At 53.6% G+C, this 13,774-nt stretch overlaps 1 protein-coding gene across 5 annotated transcripts in view; it reads left to right on the forward strand.

Moving 5' to 3' along the window:
* The window catches only part of AGRN (agrin), a 105,752-nt gene that overhangs the window by 80,439 nt on the left and 11,539 nt on the right, over nucleotides 1-13,774 (forward strand). For all 5 annotated transcript variants that reach the window (XM_061450171.1, XM_061450172.1, XM_061450173.1 and 2 more), the window contains 16 exons: nucleotides 832-977; nucleotides 1,142-1,247; nucleotides 1,538-1,651; nucleotides 3,731-3,895; nucleotides 4,241-4,384; nucleotides 4,709-4,833; nucleotides 5,150-5,255; nucleotides 5,387-5,770; nucleotides 5,919-6,053; nucleotides 7,288-7,415; nucleotides 9,058-9,172; nucleotides 9,320-9,439; nucleotides 9,610-9,966; nucleotides 11,267-11,459; nucleotides 12,258-12,473; nucleotides 12,837-13,066. In XM_061450171.1, coding sequence (XP_061306155.1) covers nucleotides 832-977; nucleotides 1,142-1,247; nucleotides 1,538-1,651; nucleotides 3,731-3,895; nucleotides 4,241-4,384; nucleotides 4,709-4,833; nucleotides 5,150-5,255; nucleotides 5,387-5,770; nucleotides 5,919-6,053; nucleotides 7,288-7,415; nucleotides 9,058-9,172; nucleotides 9,320-9,439; nucleotides 9,610-9,966; nucleotides 11,267-11,459; nucleotides 12,258-12,473; nucleotides 12,837-13,066 — 2,784 coding nt within the window. The remainder of the gene's footprint in view (nucleotides 1-831; nucleotides 978-1,141; nucleotides 1,248-1,537; nucleotides 1,652-3,730; nucleotides 3,896-4,240; nucleotides 4,385-4,708; nucleotides 4,834-5,149; nucleotides 5,256-5,386; nucleotides 5,771-5,918; nucleotides 6,054-7,287; nucleotides 7,416-9,057; nucleotides 9,173-9,319; nucleotides 9,440-9,609; nucleotides 9,967-11,266; nucleotides 11,460-12,257; nucleotides 12,474-12,836; nucleotides 13,067-13,774) is intronic.

Below are 13,774 nucleotides of genomic sequence, written 5' to 3' on the forward strand. Positions count from 1 at the left end.
ATGGTGTTTGATCACAGCCCTCCTTGGGGGATTTCAGGCTGATGTCCCTCTGGGAAAAGATCTTAAATAATTCCCTGTGTAATGCCAGATCCCAGCCTTTGATCACTCAATAAAAAGGGCCAGGTTTTCCTTTCTCCTCCCCTCTTCCCCTTTAAGGAGCCTTTGAAATCAGGAACACCTCTCTCTTGCTGCTGGAGCTCTGAGCATCTAATGGGGAGGCAGCTAGGCTAGGGACAAGGTTTATATGTTGTTATGAATATCTGCATAACTGAACTTCACATTAACCCCAACCCCATCCCCATCTGCTTCCTATGTCTGTATTATCGGCAGCAATCTCCCTGCTGCACTATGTATCTGGGAGGGCAGAATGGGAAGGAATCAGATCAAAGCATGGAGTTAAACTGTCACTAAGTCAAGTGACATCCCTTCCTCCTGTGTGTGGCTATTAGATATCTGATCTCCAGGTAGGCTACAGGGTGCTGGTAGCTGCAGGATCCTTGTGTTAGGTGCTGCAGTGATGCTGTGGAGAGGGAGATCTCAGGCCAAGTGCTAAGGAATCAGTCTGCAGTTTTCATCACGTAGGTTTAGCACTGTTGTGACAGCAATGGGAGAATCTCTGTTCTCCAAGGGAGGACACAGATTGAGGTCCACAGATTTGAGGTCCAGCGTAAGCATCCTAATATATATGGGCCCAGGATCTGGAGGCTGCAGAGGTTCGATCTGCTGTGACTTGGATGGGTCTGTGGCCTGCAAGGGCACAGCCTCATGTCAGGGCTTTGGCCCCATCCCCTCTGCTCTCCCCTTTCTCACCATCATCCTCCTTCACTGCAGAGTGTGGCTCAGGGGGCTCGGGCTCCGGCGATGGGTCTGAGTGTGACCAGGACCGGTGCCGGCAGTATGGGGGCTGGTGGGATGAGGATGCAGAGGATGACCGCTGTGTGTGTGACTTCACCTGCCTGGCAGTGCCACGCAACCCGGTAAGCACGCTCAGCACCTCCGGGCTGCACGCTGCTCCCCTCCTCTCTTCTCCCTGGTGCCTTTCCCGCATGCTTCCTGCGCAGGAGAGAGCATCCCGTGGATAAGGAACCTGCCTTCCTGTGCCAGGGGCTGCCCTCAGCGGCTTCCATCCATGTCCTGGCAGGTTTGTGGCTCTGATGGTGTGACCTACACCAACGAGTGTGAGCTGAAGAAGACACGGTGCGAGAAGCGCCAGGATCTCTATGTCACTAGCCAAGGAGCCTGTCGTGGTGAGTGCCCAAAGGCAGCCAGCCTGGTGTCCTACAGGGACCTGTCCCCTGTCCCTGGGGCTAAGCAAGGAAGTGCTCGCTAAGGATACAGCAATGTCTGTGTTGGTTTAGCTGATTCCTGCTGCATCATTCCTGTTTCACGCCCTTTGCTTTCCCTTACCAAGGGTAGGACCTCATCTCATCGCTTGTTCCCAGCATCTCTGCAAGGACCATGTGGTTTTGAGGGATGGTTCATTGGGAATGCTGCCCTGTGCCGAGGATAACCTCTGCCTCTCTGCCTTCCTCTGCAGCCACTGCCACAACCCCACCACCTCTCCTGGTTGTGCACTGCAGCCAGACAGTCTACGGATGCTGCCCAGACAACATGACCTTGGCGCTTGGAGTGGGTGCTGCTGGGTGCCCCAGTGAGTGAATATTGTGTTCCTATCTTGGTGGGCATGAAGGACCTTCAGGGATGGCTGGAAGGCAGGAGAGAGTGGGTGGAGCAGGGATTTGGGGTCCCATCCCATGGGAAACATCCCATTCTTCTGCTAACTGGTGACTCTCAGGCTCCGTTTACCCCCATCTCCAGGCTCCCAGCGTGCACACATGGAGATGTGCACACGTGCTTCACCTTCTGTATCTACTAGTGATGCTCTTGCCCTTGCAACAGCCCCAAGTCAACTGCCAGGTCTAAATCCTTCTCCAATGCAGGAGGACAGGATGGTGGCATCCCTGGCAGTGCTCAAGGCCAGGTTGGATGGGGCTCTAGTGGAAGGTGTCCCTGTTCATGGCAATGGGTTGGAACTGGATGACCTTTAAGGTCCCTTCTGGCCCAAGCCATCCTGTGATTCAGCTGCATCCATGCTGGATGCTCCAGAAGGTGCCTTAGGGCCAGAATGTGCCTTCAACCCATTGCTAGAGGCTGAAGGCTTTTCACTGGTCTGAGTGACACAAGTATTGCTCATATCCTTGCAGTGCAGGCTGAGGTGGAAGAGAGCTTTCATGTTCACCTTCTGCGGGCCACCCATGGCTGGTGACTGCACTGTGAGGAAGCTGAGCTGGCAAATGCTTCATTAATATTTATTAAATGATTATCAGAGCCAGCACTTAAGCAGGAGCAGCACTTTGAAAGGCATTAGCAAGCTCTTACCAGCTGGGGCTGTGACCGCCCATTAGGGAAACCCATTACTCTGTGGAGACATGGTTCACACCATGCTTGGGCCTGGCTGATGCCCTCCTGATGAGGCTGTAGTGCTCTTTAGTGTGCTGTATCATTTAACAAGCAGTGTTCAGAGAGGGTCCAGGGATGTCCTGGCAGGAGGTGCATGGAATGGGTTGGATGGGTGCTGGAAGAGCAGGGAGCAGAGCCATGAGGAGATGGCCAGGGGGATGTAAGGGAGGACACAAGCATTCTGCTTCCAGCATCACCCTGCCAATGGTACCAATATTCCTGTGTCTCTGATGGAACTCCTGTCCCCCACCCTCCAATCCATGGACACAGCTTCCCAACCGACTGGGATTCATCATCCCACCAGTTTCTGTCCCACCTATGTTGGCAGCAAGCATACATCAGTGCGACGCCAGATGGCACAGGCTCCTCTCATGAGGTGAAGAGAAGACCCTTTATTGAGATACAGCTCAAGTTTTATAGCCCCGGCCCCACAGGGTGTTACACTGCAGTTTTCAGTTGCCTTATTTCTATATAGAGTATTAATCACAAGATTATGACATTATTGCTATTCCTTTGCACAGCCTTATCTATGTTCATCTTATGACCACACTATTGCTAACGCAGCATCTTATAATCACATCATTGCACACGCAGCGTCTACACGTTCCATTCTTGTGCAGAGCCAGTTCCTTGTTCTTTCTCCTAGTTCCTTTTCTCTTCTTTATTTTTATCTCTCCCAAGGCCTGCGTCCAACCATCTGTATGAAGTCCCAACCGCTGCCCCCATCCTCCATGCATCAGGATGTAATTACCACTTAGCTTGTAGCCCCTTGCTGCCTGTTCTGGACATGCCATTTCCCTGCCTCTGGAAGGCTGGGGTTGTGCACATGCACCCACCTTGCTGCTCCTGCGTTCTCCCTTTCTCTCCATCTCTGCCCCACGTCCCCTTCCCACTGCTCCCTGGGGATTAAGGCAGCGTCTCTCTGTCTATCTTTGGATCGCTTCCCTCCATCAAGTTCCTAATTAATGAATTAATAATAAACTTCTAATAGCTTCCTTCCCCTTTGATGTTAATGAGAGAGGAGTTCTTGATGACAGCAAAGCAGGCAGGTTCATCCCTGGAGGTTTAGTTCCCCCCTTGTAGATGGAGCAGAGGAGAAGTGTTGAGAGCAGATGGTGAAACCTCCTTTTGCCCACCGTGGTCCAGCCCTGGCTGAGCATCTCAGTGGTTCCTCCACCACGATGCAGATGCCATGGCAGGGGGTTGGATCTAGATGATCCTAAGGTCCTTTCCAACCCAAACCATTCCATGATTCTCTGTTTGCTCACAGGTACCTGTCAGTGCAACCCCTATGGCTCCTATGGAGGAGCCTGTGACCCCACCACGGGGCAGTGCTCCTGCAAGCCCGGTGTGGGGGGCCTCAAGTGCGACCGCTGCGAGCCCGGCTTCTGGAACTTCCGTGGCATCGTCACCGACAGCAAGAGCGGCTGCACCCGTGAGTGTGGCCACCACCCCATCCCATAGGGGTGCTCCAGAGCATCCCTCCTACGAGGAGAGGCTGCGGGAGCGTGTTCTGTCTAAAGAGAATGGGATCTCATTGAGGGGCTCTTCATCAGGGACTGTAGCGATAGGACAAGGGGTGATGGGTTCAAAGTGAAACGGGAAGTTCAGGTTGGATGTAAGGAGGTTCTTCCCTGTGAGGGTGCTGAGGCGCTGGCACAGGGTGCCCAGAGAAGCTGTGGCTGCCCCATCCCTGGCAGCGTTCAAGGATGGTCTTAAGGTCTTTGGATCTGCTTGGATCACCAGCAAACGAGTGTCTTCTTTCCCCTTTCTTGCCCAGCCTGTAACTGCGACCCGGTGGGTTCAGTGCGTGATGACTGCGAGCAGATGACTGGTCTGTGCTCCTGCAAGACTGGTATCACTGGCATGAAGTGCAACCAGTGTCCTAATGGCAGCAAGATGGGCATGACTGGCTGTGAGAAAGGTGAGGTGCCAGAGGGATTGTGTGGGGCACCAAGAGAGGGTGCTTGGATAATGCTGATCCTGGAAGAAAAGCATCCCTTCCACCCTGGATGCTTGTGCTTTGGGATGAAGGGGCCTCCATTCCTGGCTGGCTTCCTGTTATCTGTGCATAAGGGACTCTGTCTTTTTGGGGAAAGACTGTCTTGTCCATCAGTCTGAACTGGAAGAGCCAAGACCTACTGGGAGGAGAGAGGGATTTCATTATATAGCCTGTTTTTCTTCATGCTTGGTATGTGCTTTGTTGATCATCTCTTCCCATCTCTTCCCCCTTCTCTCCCTCCCCCAGACCCATCAGCCCCCAAATCCTGTGAGGAGATGAACTGTGAGTTTGGGGCCTCTTGTGTGGAAGTCAATGGCTTTGCCCATTGCGAGTGCCCGTCCCCGCTCTGCTTGGAGGCCAACATGACCAAGGTTTGTGGGCCTGAACAGCATGCTGGGGACGGGTGGCCCATTGGGATAGTGTGGGCAGCATGACTGTGATGGCTCTTTTCCACCCCAAGAAGCAGGAGGGGATGTTTGGTCACTCTTTGAAGAGTTGTAGATGTCCCCCAGCAGAAGTGGATGCTCTGAGCATCATTGCTCCTGGGCTTCTGCAGTGGTCCCTCTGTGCTCACCTCTTTGCTTCTAAAGGACCCTGCAAAGCTTCCAGCACTTAGAGATGGGTTCATTTTGCCCCGTGCTTGGAGGAGGACAGAGGCACAGCTCACATTTCCCCTCTGCATCCCAGGTGTGTGGCTCTGATGGTGTCACCTATGGGGACCAGTGCCAGCTGAAGACCATCGCCTGCCGGCAGGGACAAGTCATCACAGTGAAACACATGGGGCAGTGCCATGGTGAGTGTCCACTGCTCTCAGTCCTGTGCCACACACTGGACGTGGGCTTGGCTGTGGTTCCTTGCTGTGCCATGACTCTTCATGGCAGGGAAGATGCGTCCTTACCCGCCCTGTCCTCCTTCTCCTTTCAGAGTCCATCACTCACACCAGCCACATCCCACCACCAACACCACTGCCAACAGTGCCCTTGGACAAGTTGATGCTCCCTCCACCACTGCGGCTCACCACCCAGGCTCCGGAGCCCACCGAGCTGCCCACCAGCTCCCTGTTGTTGGAAGCCAAGCCTACTGAAAGAGGTCACCCTACAACGAGGCGCATCACCACTGCCAGACCCGCCACCACCCCATGGATGACCCATGGGGTGTATAAGACCACTGTCCGCCCTCTTTCCACTGCACCAGTGGTCCTGGCCACCACGCAGCCTGCCTATGTTGAATCAGGCAGTGCAGAAGGCAGTGGAGACCAGGAGATGGGTATCAGTGGAGACCAGGAATCGAGTGGGGCAGGCTCTGCCGGTGAGTGTGCTCTGCTTAGGCTTGGCTTGGCAGGTTGGTTGTGGGCTAAACCATACCCTGTGCCACTGACAACGTGAAGCTGCGAAGCTCTGACACGGAGGTGAGGTCTTACCTCCTGCTGGTGAATGCTCCTCTTGATGCCCTGCAGGGGAAGAGGAGGTGGAGGAAAGCCAAGTAACTTCCACCCCAGCCATCGAGAGGGCGACGTGCTACAACACCCCGCTGGGATGCTGCTCGGATGGCAAGACTGCGGCTGCGGATGCTGAAGGCAGCAACTGCCCGGGTGAGTTTGTCCCTAGGGATGGGCTCTGGGGTCCCATTCAGTGATCAGGGGTCAGACTGAGCTCTTGTAGGGTGCGGGAAGGGATTGATGCAAGAGGATGCTCAGGAGGAGATGCTGAGCCATGGATGTTGTGCCCATAGCAGCCAGCAGCCACCCTGCTGCTGAACTGAGAGCCAGGGAACTCTCTTCCTTCCCATAGGTGACCACTTTCTTCCTTAACAACTTGCCCAGTGCTCTACCCAGGCTTCTGCAGAGCTCCTGACTGGCACTAGGGACGATGAGGCAATTCCTTGGATTCCCATTATCTATGTTGATATCTATAAAGGCAGCTGGGCTGACCAGGACCAGTTTAGCCCCATGGGAGAGCAGCCGAGCCGCAGTGTCTCTGCTGGGCATCCTGGGGAGCTTCTTGACTCCTGAATCCCATGGCCTAGGTGGGATCTGTCTTGTCCTTTCACAGTGTTCACATTGAGGAAACACAGGGCTACCCATGCTGGGTCACAGTATAGGCTGTCCTGAATATACATCCTTGTTACCCTAAAGCTTGTTCCTCTGGGGCCATCTCTCAGATGCTTCCTCACTGTGGTCCTTCTCAGCTGTCCCTCTGCCAGCAGAACATCCCCTTTTCCTATGGACACCACATTTGAACCCACAAAAGCACGACTTCAGGGAACCTCCCTTGTGGTTACCTGCAGCGGGGATCTTCTCTAGGTGCCTCTGCACTCCCACAGCACCAGTGGAAAGGGAACCATCCTTTGGGTTCCTCTTGCACTTTGAGGCTGGTTTCCAAGGCTGACCACAGCCTGTTAGCTGGTCACTTCCCTCTCCCAGCACAGGTCTTCTGCTTGTCCAGAGCCCACTTTTCGCCCTCCTCTCTGCCCCTGTTTGCATGCCCATGTGTGATCCTGCCGTGTTGACTATGTGCTGCTCTGGCTAATGTCTTTCTCTTGTTACTCAGCCGGTGCAGGGGGGCTGCTACCCGGGCCGGAGCTCAGAGGAACCCGTATGGTAAAAGCTGCCATCTCCAGCCTGGTCTTTGCCATCTGCTCCAGCACCCCTTGATACTAATCCTCCATGGTGCAGACCCATCCAGACTAACCCCAACACTGGCACTACCCGCACACTGCCATCACCCTTTCCCCCCCAGGGACTCGAATGCTGTCAGCCAGACGCCTGTCCCCTTGCCCACAAGCTGACTAAAGGCGTTTGTCTTGTCTGCCCTTCCATTCCATAGCTACCAAAGTCTTCCAAGGAGTCCTCATCTTGGAAGAGGTGGAAGGCCAGGAGCTGTTCTACACACCCGAGATGGCTGATCCCAAATCAGAGCTCTTTGGGGAGACAGCAAGGAGCATTGAGAGCGCGGTGAGTCCTTTGCACTTGATCGTGGATGCACAGGGCTTTGGCATGGATAGGGCTTTGGCAGAAGAAGACAAGACCCTGCCCACCTCTATCTGCGCTATGGTGGTCAGACAACTAAACTGTGGGTCTCCTGCTTTGCCTCCCTCCTTGTTTGTGATGGCTTCTGGTGAGGTCTCTCGTTGCTGCCTGTCAATGGGAGCACAGCGACCTCGCTGCAAAACGTGTTGAGCATCTTGAAGGAGCATTGCTCTGTGTTGTTGGTTTTGGGGTTTATTTGAGATGGGCTCAACCTACAGAAGCTGGGGGGGACACAACTTATCACTAAGTGTTATGGGCACTTGGGAGTGTAAAGCGATGATGGGGCAGTTCTAAGAGATACCCTGTTTGAATTGTGTGATCTCTTTGTAGCGTGTTATTAGCCTCTACCACTTGGTGTGTCAGTTGGGTCCATCCTCTGCTATGTGATGGGTCAAAAACCAGCCTTTTTCAGCTTCATTTTGGTGGTGGGGCTGTTCTAGGAGTAGTGGACTTTGCATGGCACTGTGTACATCCAGGTTTGGGAGCAACATTATAGTGTGGCATAGCAAACACAGAGCATCTTTGCAAGGAGATTCATGTATTTAGAGCTGGTTCCAAACTGCACTTAGAAGTTGGCAAGCCCTCAATACAGTCATATAAGCAGATTTGTGCCTGGCATATGGACCATATGGTTCGTGCAGTTCCGTATCACAATAGCAGTGTTTCCCAATACAACAGCGGCTTCTATCTGAGGATGCAAACAGGCACACAAAAGCTTCATCCATGGATCATCCATTCTTCCCCCCAGGAAGGCTGTTTTCCCAGGCTGGAGGATAGGAAGGCATGGCACAGGACCCCTGTCAATGTTCCTGCCATGGCCCAGTGCTGCAGAGTCTGTTGTCTCTGTGCAAGTCACATTCAAACGCCCATGGATGTGATGTGCTCCTTCATCCCTCTGAGATCACTATTCCCAACTATAACGCTATTCCATGGGACCATTAACCAGTTATTACTTTCTTCTGTGTTTTCCTTGAGGGAAGGACATGGTGGCCTCTGGCTGTGATGACTTCTGGGGCTCCATGAGGTTGGATAGGTAGCCTGCAGGGGTATTAAAGCCTGACTGTAAGCCTTGGACTGCCACTGTCTCCTTCCTCTGACTTCAGACAAATCCTGCAGTGTCTGAGAGCCAAGTATTAAAAGGCAATCAGGTACTTAAAGATGCAGAATGGCCCCTTATGGGATTTTCCTAAGGTTTACACAGCTTTAGAAGAGATCAGAAAGACTTAGATGCTACAGAGTAGAAAATCCCTGTATGAACTGCAAGGTGTCTCTAGTCTGCCTCTGTTCTGCTCTTCTTCACCATGGGAATAGCTCACTTCCCTGCTCTATTTCTGGAGCCTGTTCTTACCTCTGACTGCAGGCCGTAAAGAGTAGGGACCAGATGAAGTTATCATCGTAGGCAATGGGGCTTGTTCTCTGCTTGTGTCACTTGGATGCTCGCAAAGGTTTGGATGTGAAACCAAGGAGACTGGCTGGGATTCAAGCTCTCCTACTGAAAGGCCCCATCTCCTTGGCTCTCCCCATTAACCAGTTGGTTTCTCTTCTCCCCTTCACTTCTGACCAAAAGCTGGATGAGCTTTTCCGCAATTCTGATGTTAAGAAGGACTTCAAGAGCATCCGTGTCCGAGACCTGGGGCAGAGCAGCGCTGTTCGTGTCATTGTGGAGGCCCACTTTGACCCAGGTAAGTGCTGATTTCATCGTGGAATGCAGGCAGAAGCGTTCCCTGGGGATAGGAATGATTCAGATCCATTGTGAGAGGTCATGAGAGGGAAGCTACCAGGTAGACACGCATCTTCACTCTTCCCTTTCTCCTCCTGGTTATGGTCAGCCACTTCCTACACGGCAGCGGATGTCCAAGGGGCCTTGCTGAAGCAGATCAAAGCTTCCAAGAAGACAACCATCCTGGTGAAGAAACCCCAACAGGAACATATCAAATTCATGGACTTTGGTGAGCCCCCCTCTATCTGTGGCTACTTCATGGTAGGGTGGGAGGAATAGAAGGGCTCAGCGCAGGCAACTCAGTGCATGACCTTAAGGTCCCTTCCAACCCAAACCATTCTATGACTCTATGCAAAGGGTTCCAAAGCACCAGCATCAATCTGCATTATCCTGTTTCAGACTGGATCCCCCGGCTCTTCACCACCACCGTCACCACCACCACGGCCACCACCATGGCGCCCGCCACCACCCGCAGGTACACCACGGCCGCCCCTGCCACCACAGTCCATTTCCTGCGCCAGGACACCATGGGCAGACCCAGCACCAAGATGTCAGGAGCTCTGAGCACCAGGAGACCTGCATCCACCCTCCCGGCCACCACGCGTCGGAAGCCCACGCGCCAGCCCCCTACCACGAAGAAGCCCTCACGTCCCTGTGACTCTCATCCCTGCTTGCATGGTGGCACATGTGAGGATGATGGGAAGGAGTTCACCTGTAGCTGCCCAGCTGGCAAAGGGGGAGCTGTGTGTGAGAAAGGTACGTGCTTCTGACCCGTGTTGGTCCATACATACAATGGACTTGATGGTGGTGATGGAGAGATGCTGGGAACAGACCCAGCCCCATAACATCACCAGGCAGGGGTCAATTCAACTGGCATTGTTAAATCAGCCAGAACACTGTGCGTGTTAAAAGGCAAGCACAGCAAGGCTGCAGGGGAAGAATGGGTTGCCCAAGGAAGTTGTGGATGCTCCATCCCTGGCAGTGTTCAAGGCTGGGTTGGATGGAGTCTTGGGTGACATGGTCTAGGATAAGGTGTCCCTGCCCATGGCATTGGCTTGGAACTGGGTGATCTTAAGGTCCTTTCCAACCCAAACCATTCTAAGATGCTGAGAAGGTGCCTGGAGCAATTTCTTCCTGGCTTCACTTGTGCTACATCAATGCCCCAGAGATTGAGCTTCTCCTTTTAATCTCAGCTCATGGCATTGTTGCTCTCCTGAAGCTATTGACTGGTTGTGAACGTGCCAGAGGCAGGTAGTAACTGTCCTCTCCTGCACTAGATATGTGCTGATAGTAGCTGCTAAGCAAACAGCTCCATCCTGACAGCACGTTTAACCAGAGCTGCTGTTGGTGACTGTGAGCTCCCACAGTCACACTAGGGGCTTCTCAGTGCTTATTCCTGACCAGCTTTGTCCCTAAAGCTCTAAGCTGGAGCATTCAGAGCTGCTGCTGAATGTTGGTATCCAGCAATAGGGTTTGGTTAATAAGGTTAATAGGGTTTGGTCTTCCAGATCCCTTGGAAAATCTCAGCTGCACTAAATAGAAGCCTGAAGTGATGAATGTAAATCTGTCATGTGGGATTCTGGGATATTTATCCCAGGGGTTTTATCTCCTGATAAAATCTATCTGAGGAGCAGGGGAGTTGAGTTACGAGGAACTAACTGTGTGTGCAGCAGGGGATGTGATAGCTGAGCATGGAGAGGAGCAGCAGCATCGGTCCTTAACTGGGAGGAGGTGGTTGGGGCATCACTGAAGCTGAGTGCTAAGGGAGCAATACCACAGATCTCTAAAGCCTGGGAGCAATACTTAGGGTCATGCCATCATGAGAGGAGTTGGTTCATAGCAAATATGAGTGTCTGGGAGGGGATAACTACATAGAAGCATGGGTCCAGAGGAGAGTGTGAGCTTCTTTGTGCTACTTCATAAGAGCTCTCTCTGTTTGTGCAGGTAGGAAAGAGTTCACAGGCTCATGTAATGCATTTATTTCCTCTCCATCCTTCTGTGTCCCTTCCTCTGCTTCATCCCCCCTTCCTTTCCCTACCCACCCTGGCTCTTGCAGCTATCAGGTACTTCATCCCCAGCTTCGGTGGCAAGTCCTACCTGGCCTTCAAGATGATGAAGGCGTACCACACCGTGCGCATCGCCATGGAGTTCAGGACCGTGGAGCTCAGCGGGCTCCTGCTCTACAATGGCCAGAACCGTGGCAAAGACTTCATCTCCCTGGCGTTGGTCGGCGGCTTCGTGGAGCTCAGGTGGGTGCCCTCAGCCTTGTGTGGTGAGGAGGAAGCAGGGAAGCTGTGAATGGTCCTTGCAGAGCATCAGGAGGATGCTGGGCTTGAACGTGGAAGCTAGGAAACAGCAGCATCGATGGACAAGAAGAGTGGTTTTCCCAATGTAATAGGAATGCAAATGGGACTCAATTCCCTTATTTCAGGTTGAAGTTTGGAAAGCTGTGGGAGGTTGTTTTTTTTTGAGCAAGGGAAAGGTCTGGTTTTGGTGCTGTTTTTGTACTGGAAAAAGAAATGCAGGGGGAGAAAGAAAGGAAGAAAGGCCCCGTAAGTGTGAGCATGAAGTTACTTTTCCCATCCTAAAAGCCAAAGGTGCAGACTCCACCTTTTGGTGAAGAGAAGGCTTCTAAAGGGGAGTCCTTAGACCAGGCTCCAGTGCCTAAAGGGGCTGCAGGAAACCTGGAGAGGAGCTTTGGACAAGGGCCAAGGGGAATGGCTTTAACCTGCCAGAGGGGAGACTGAGCTGAGCTCTTAGGCAGAAGCTCTTCCCTGTGAGGGTGCTGAGGCGCTGGCACAGGGTGCCCGGAGAAGCTGTGGCTGCCCCATCCCTGGCAGTGTTCAAGGCCAGGTTGGACACAAGGGCTTGGAGCAAGCTGCTCCAGTGGAAGGGGTCCCTGCCCGTGGGGAACTGGATGAGCTTTAAGGTCCCTTCCAACCCAACCCAGCCTGTGGAAGGGGGACACAGCAGCCCCCGTGCCATGGCACAGATGCCCCTTGTCTGCAGGGTGGCACAGCCCCAGGCCTCCTCCTCTTCTGCTCCAGGTTTAACACTGGCTCCGGCACGGGCATCATCACCAGCAAGGTCCGTGTGGAGCCCGGCAAGTGGCACCAGTTGGTGGTGAACCGGAACCGGCGCAGTGGGATGCTCTCAGTGGATGGGGAGCCCCACGTCAGTGGCGAGAGCCCCACAGGCACCGATGGGCTCAACCTCGACACGGACCTCTTCATCGGGGGAGCACCCGAGGACCAAATGGCTGTGTGAGTGAGGGTGCGGGTGCTGGATCACTGCCCTGGGCATAGCCCCATCCCTGGCAGTGCTCAAGGCCAGGTTGGACGGGGCTTGGAGCAACCTGGTCCACTGGAAGGTGTCCCTGTTAATGGCAATGGGTTGGAGCTGGATGAGCTTTAAGGTCCTTTCCAACCCAAACCATCCTCTGCTGCTGCAGGCAGAGCATCCCTAGGGGCTGAGCCCTCCGTATCCAGTCTCCGGGTGGTGGTTGGAGGGTGTTTGTGCAACGGAGCATCACTGGGTACCGCAGCCTGACCCTGTTGCTTGGGATTCCCCTGCAGTTTTGTCCTTGGGGACAACCCCCCACTGACTGTGTCCTCTTGTGCCCTCAGGGTGGCAGATCGGACCACGGCCACCACCGGCCTGAAGGGCTGCATCCGCCTGCTGGATGTGAACAACCAGATGTACGACCTGCGGGAGAAAGGCAGTGATGTGCTGTATGGCAGCGGGGTGGGCGAGTGTGGCAACGACCCCTGCCACCCCAACCCCTGCCACCACAGCGGCATCTGCCACGTCAAGGAGGCTGAGATGTTCCACTGCGAGTGTCTCCACACCTACACTGGTACGTGCGGATTGTGCTGGGGGGGGTCCTCATCCCACTGCCGGGTCCTGAGGGATCCCAGAGGCGAGCTGATAAAGGAGATGGGTTTGGATGGGGGTCAGATGGGTTATAGCACTAAAAAGGTGGGGGTTTTAAGCCAAAAGCTGTGAGACCTTGTCCCTGGAGATGTTCAAGGCTGGATGTGGCTATGGGCAACCTGATCTAGTTGGAGATAACCCTGCTCATTGCAGGGGGTCGGACTGGATGAGCTTCAAGGTCCTTTCCAACCCAAACCATTCCATGGTGTTATGGGCTACAGCAGAAATGGATGTGGTGTGGAGCATCAGCAGTGGGCTAGAGGGAGAAGAGTGGGATGAAATCACATCCATTGAAGTCAATAAATGTAGAATCCTGTTGATATTCACATAATACTCTCTGCCCATGGCAGGAGGTTGGTCCTTTCCAAGCCTGACTATTCTAGGATAACACAAGGGTCTGGATCTGTTTGTTCTCATGCACAAAAAAAGTTTCCTCATGCATTTTAGGTGTGTAATTTTGCGCAGGTATCGTTTGCCATTTGTGGGGCTCGCTGTGGGGTGCTTCTGCATCATGGGAGCCCAATCTGAGATGGGATTAAAAGGCCGGCAGTGCATCAGGAGACATCAGAGACGTGTCCATCCCCTGTCGGCTTGGGATGCTGGTGTGACAAAGCTTCCCCTTCTGCTGCAG

The sequence above is a fragment of the Pezoporus flaviventris genome, unplaced genomic scaffold (genome assembly GCF_033815535.1).
Source record: "Pezoporus flaviventris isolate CSIRO_AGI_PZ_B2104156 unplaced genomic scaffold, CSIRO_AGI_Pfla_v1 ptg000009l, whole genome shotgun sequence".
NCBI classification, from domain to species: Eukaryota; Metazoa; Chordata; class Aves; order Psittaciformes; family Psittacidae; genus Pezoporus; species Pezoporus flaviventris.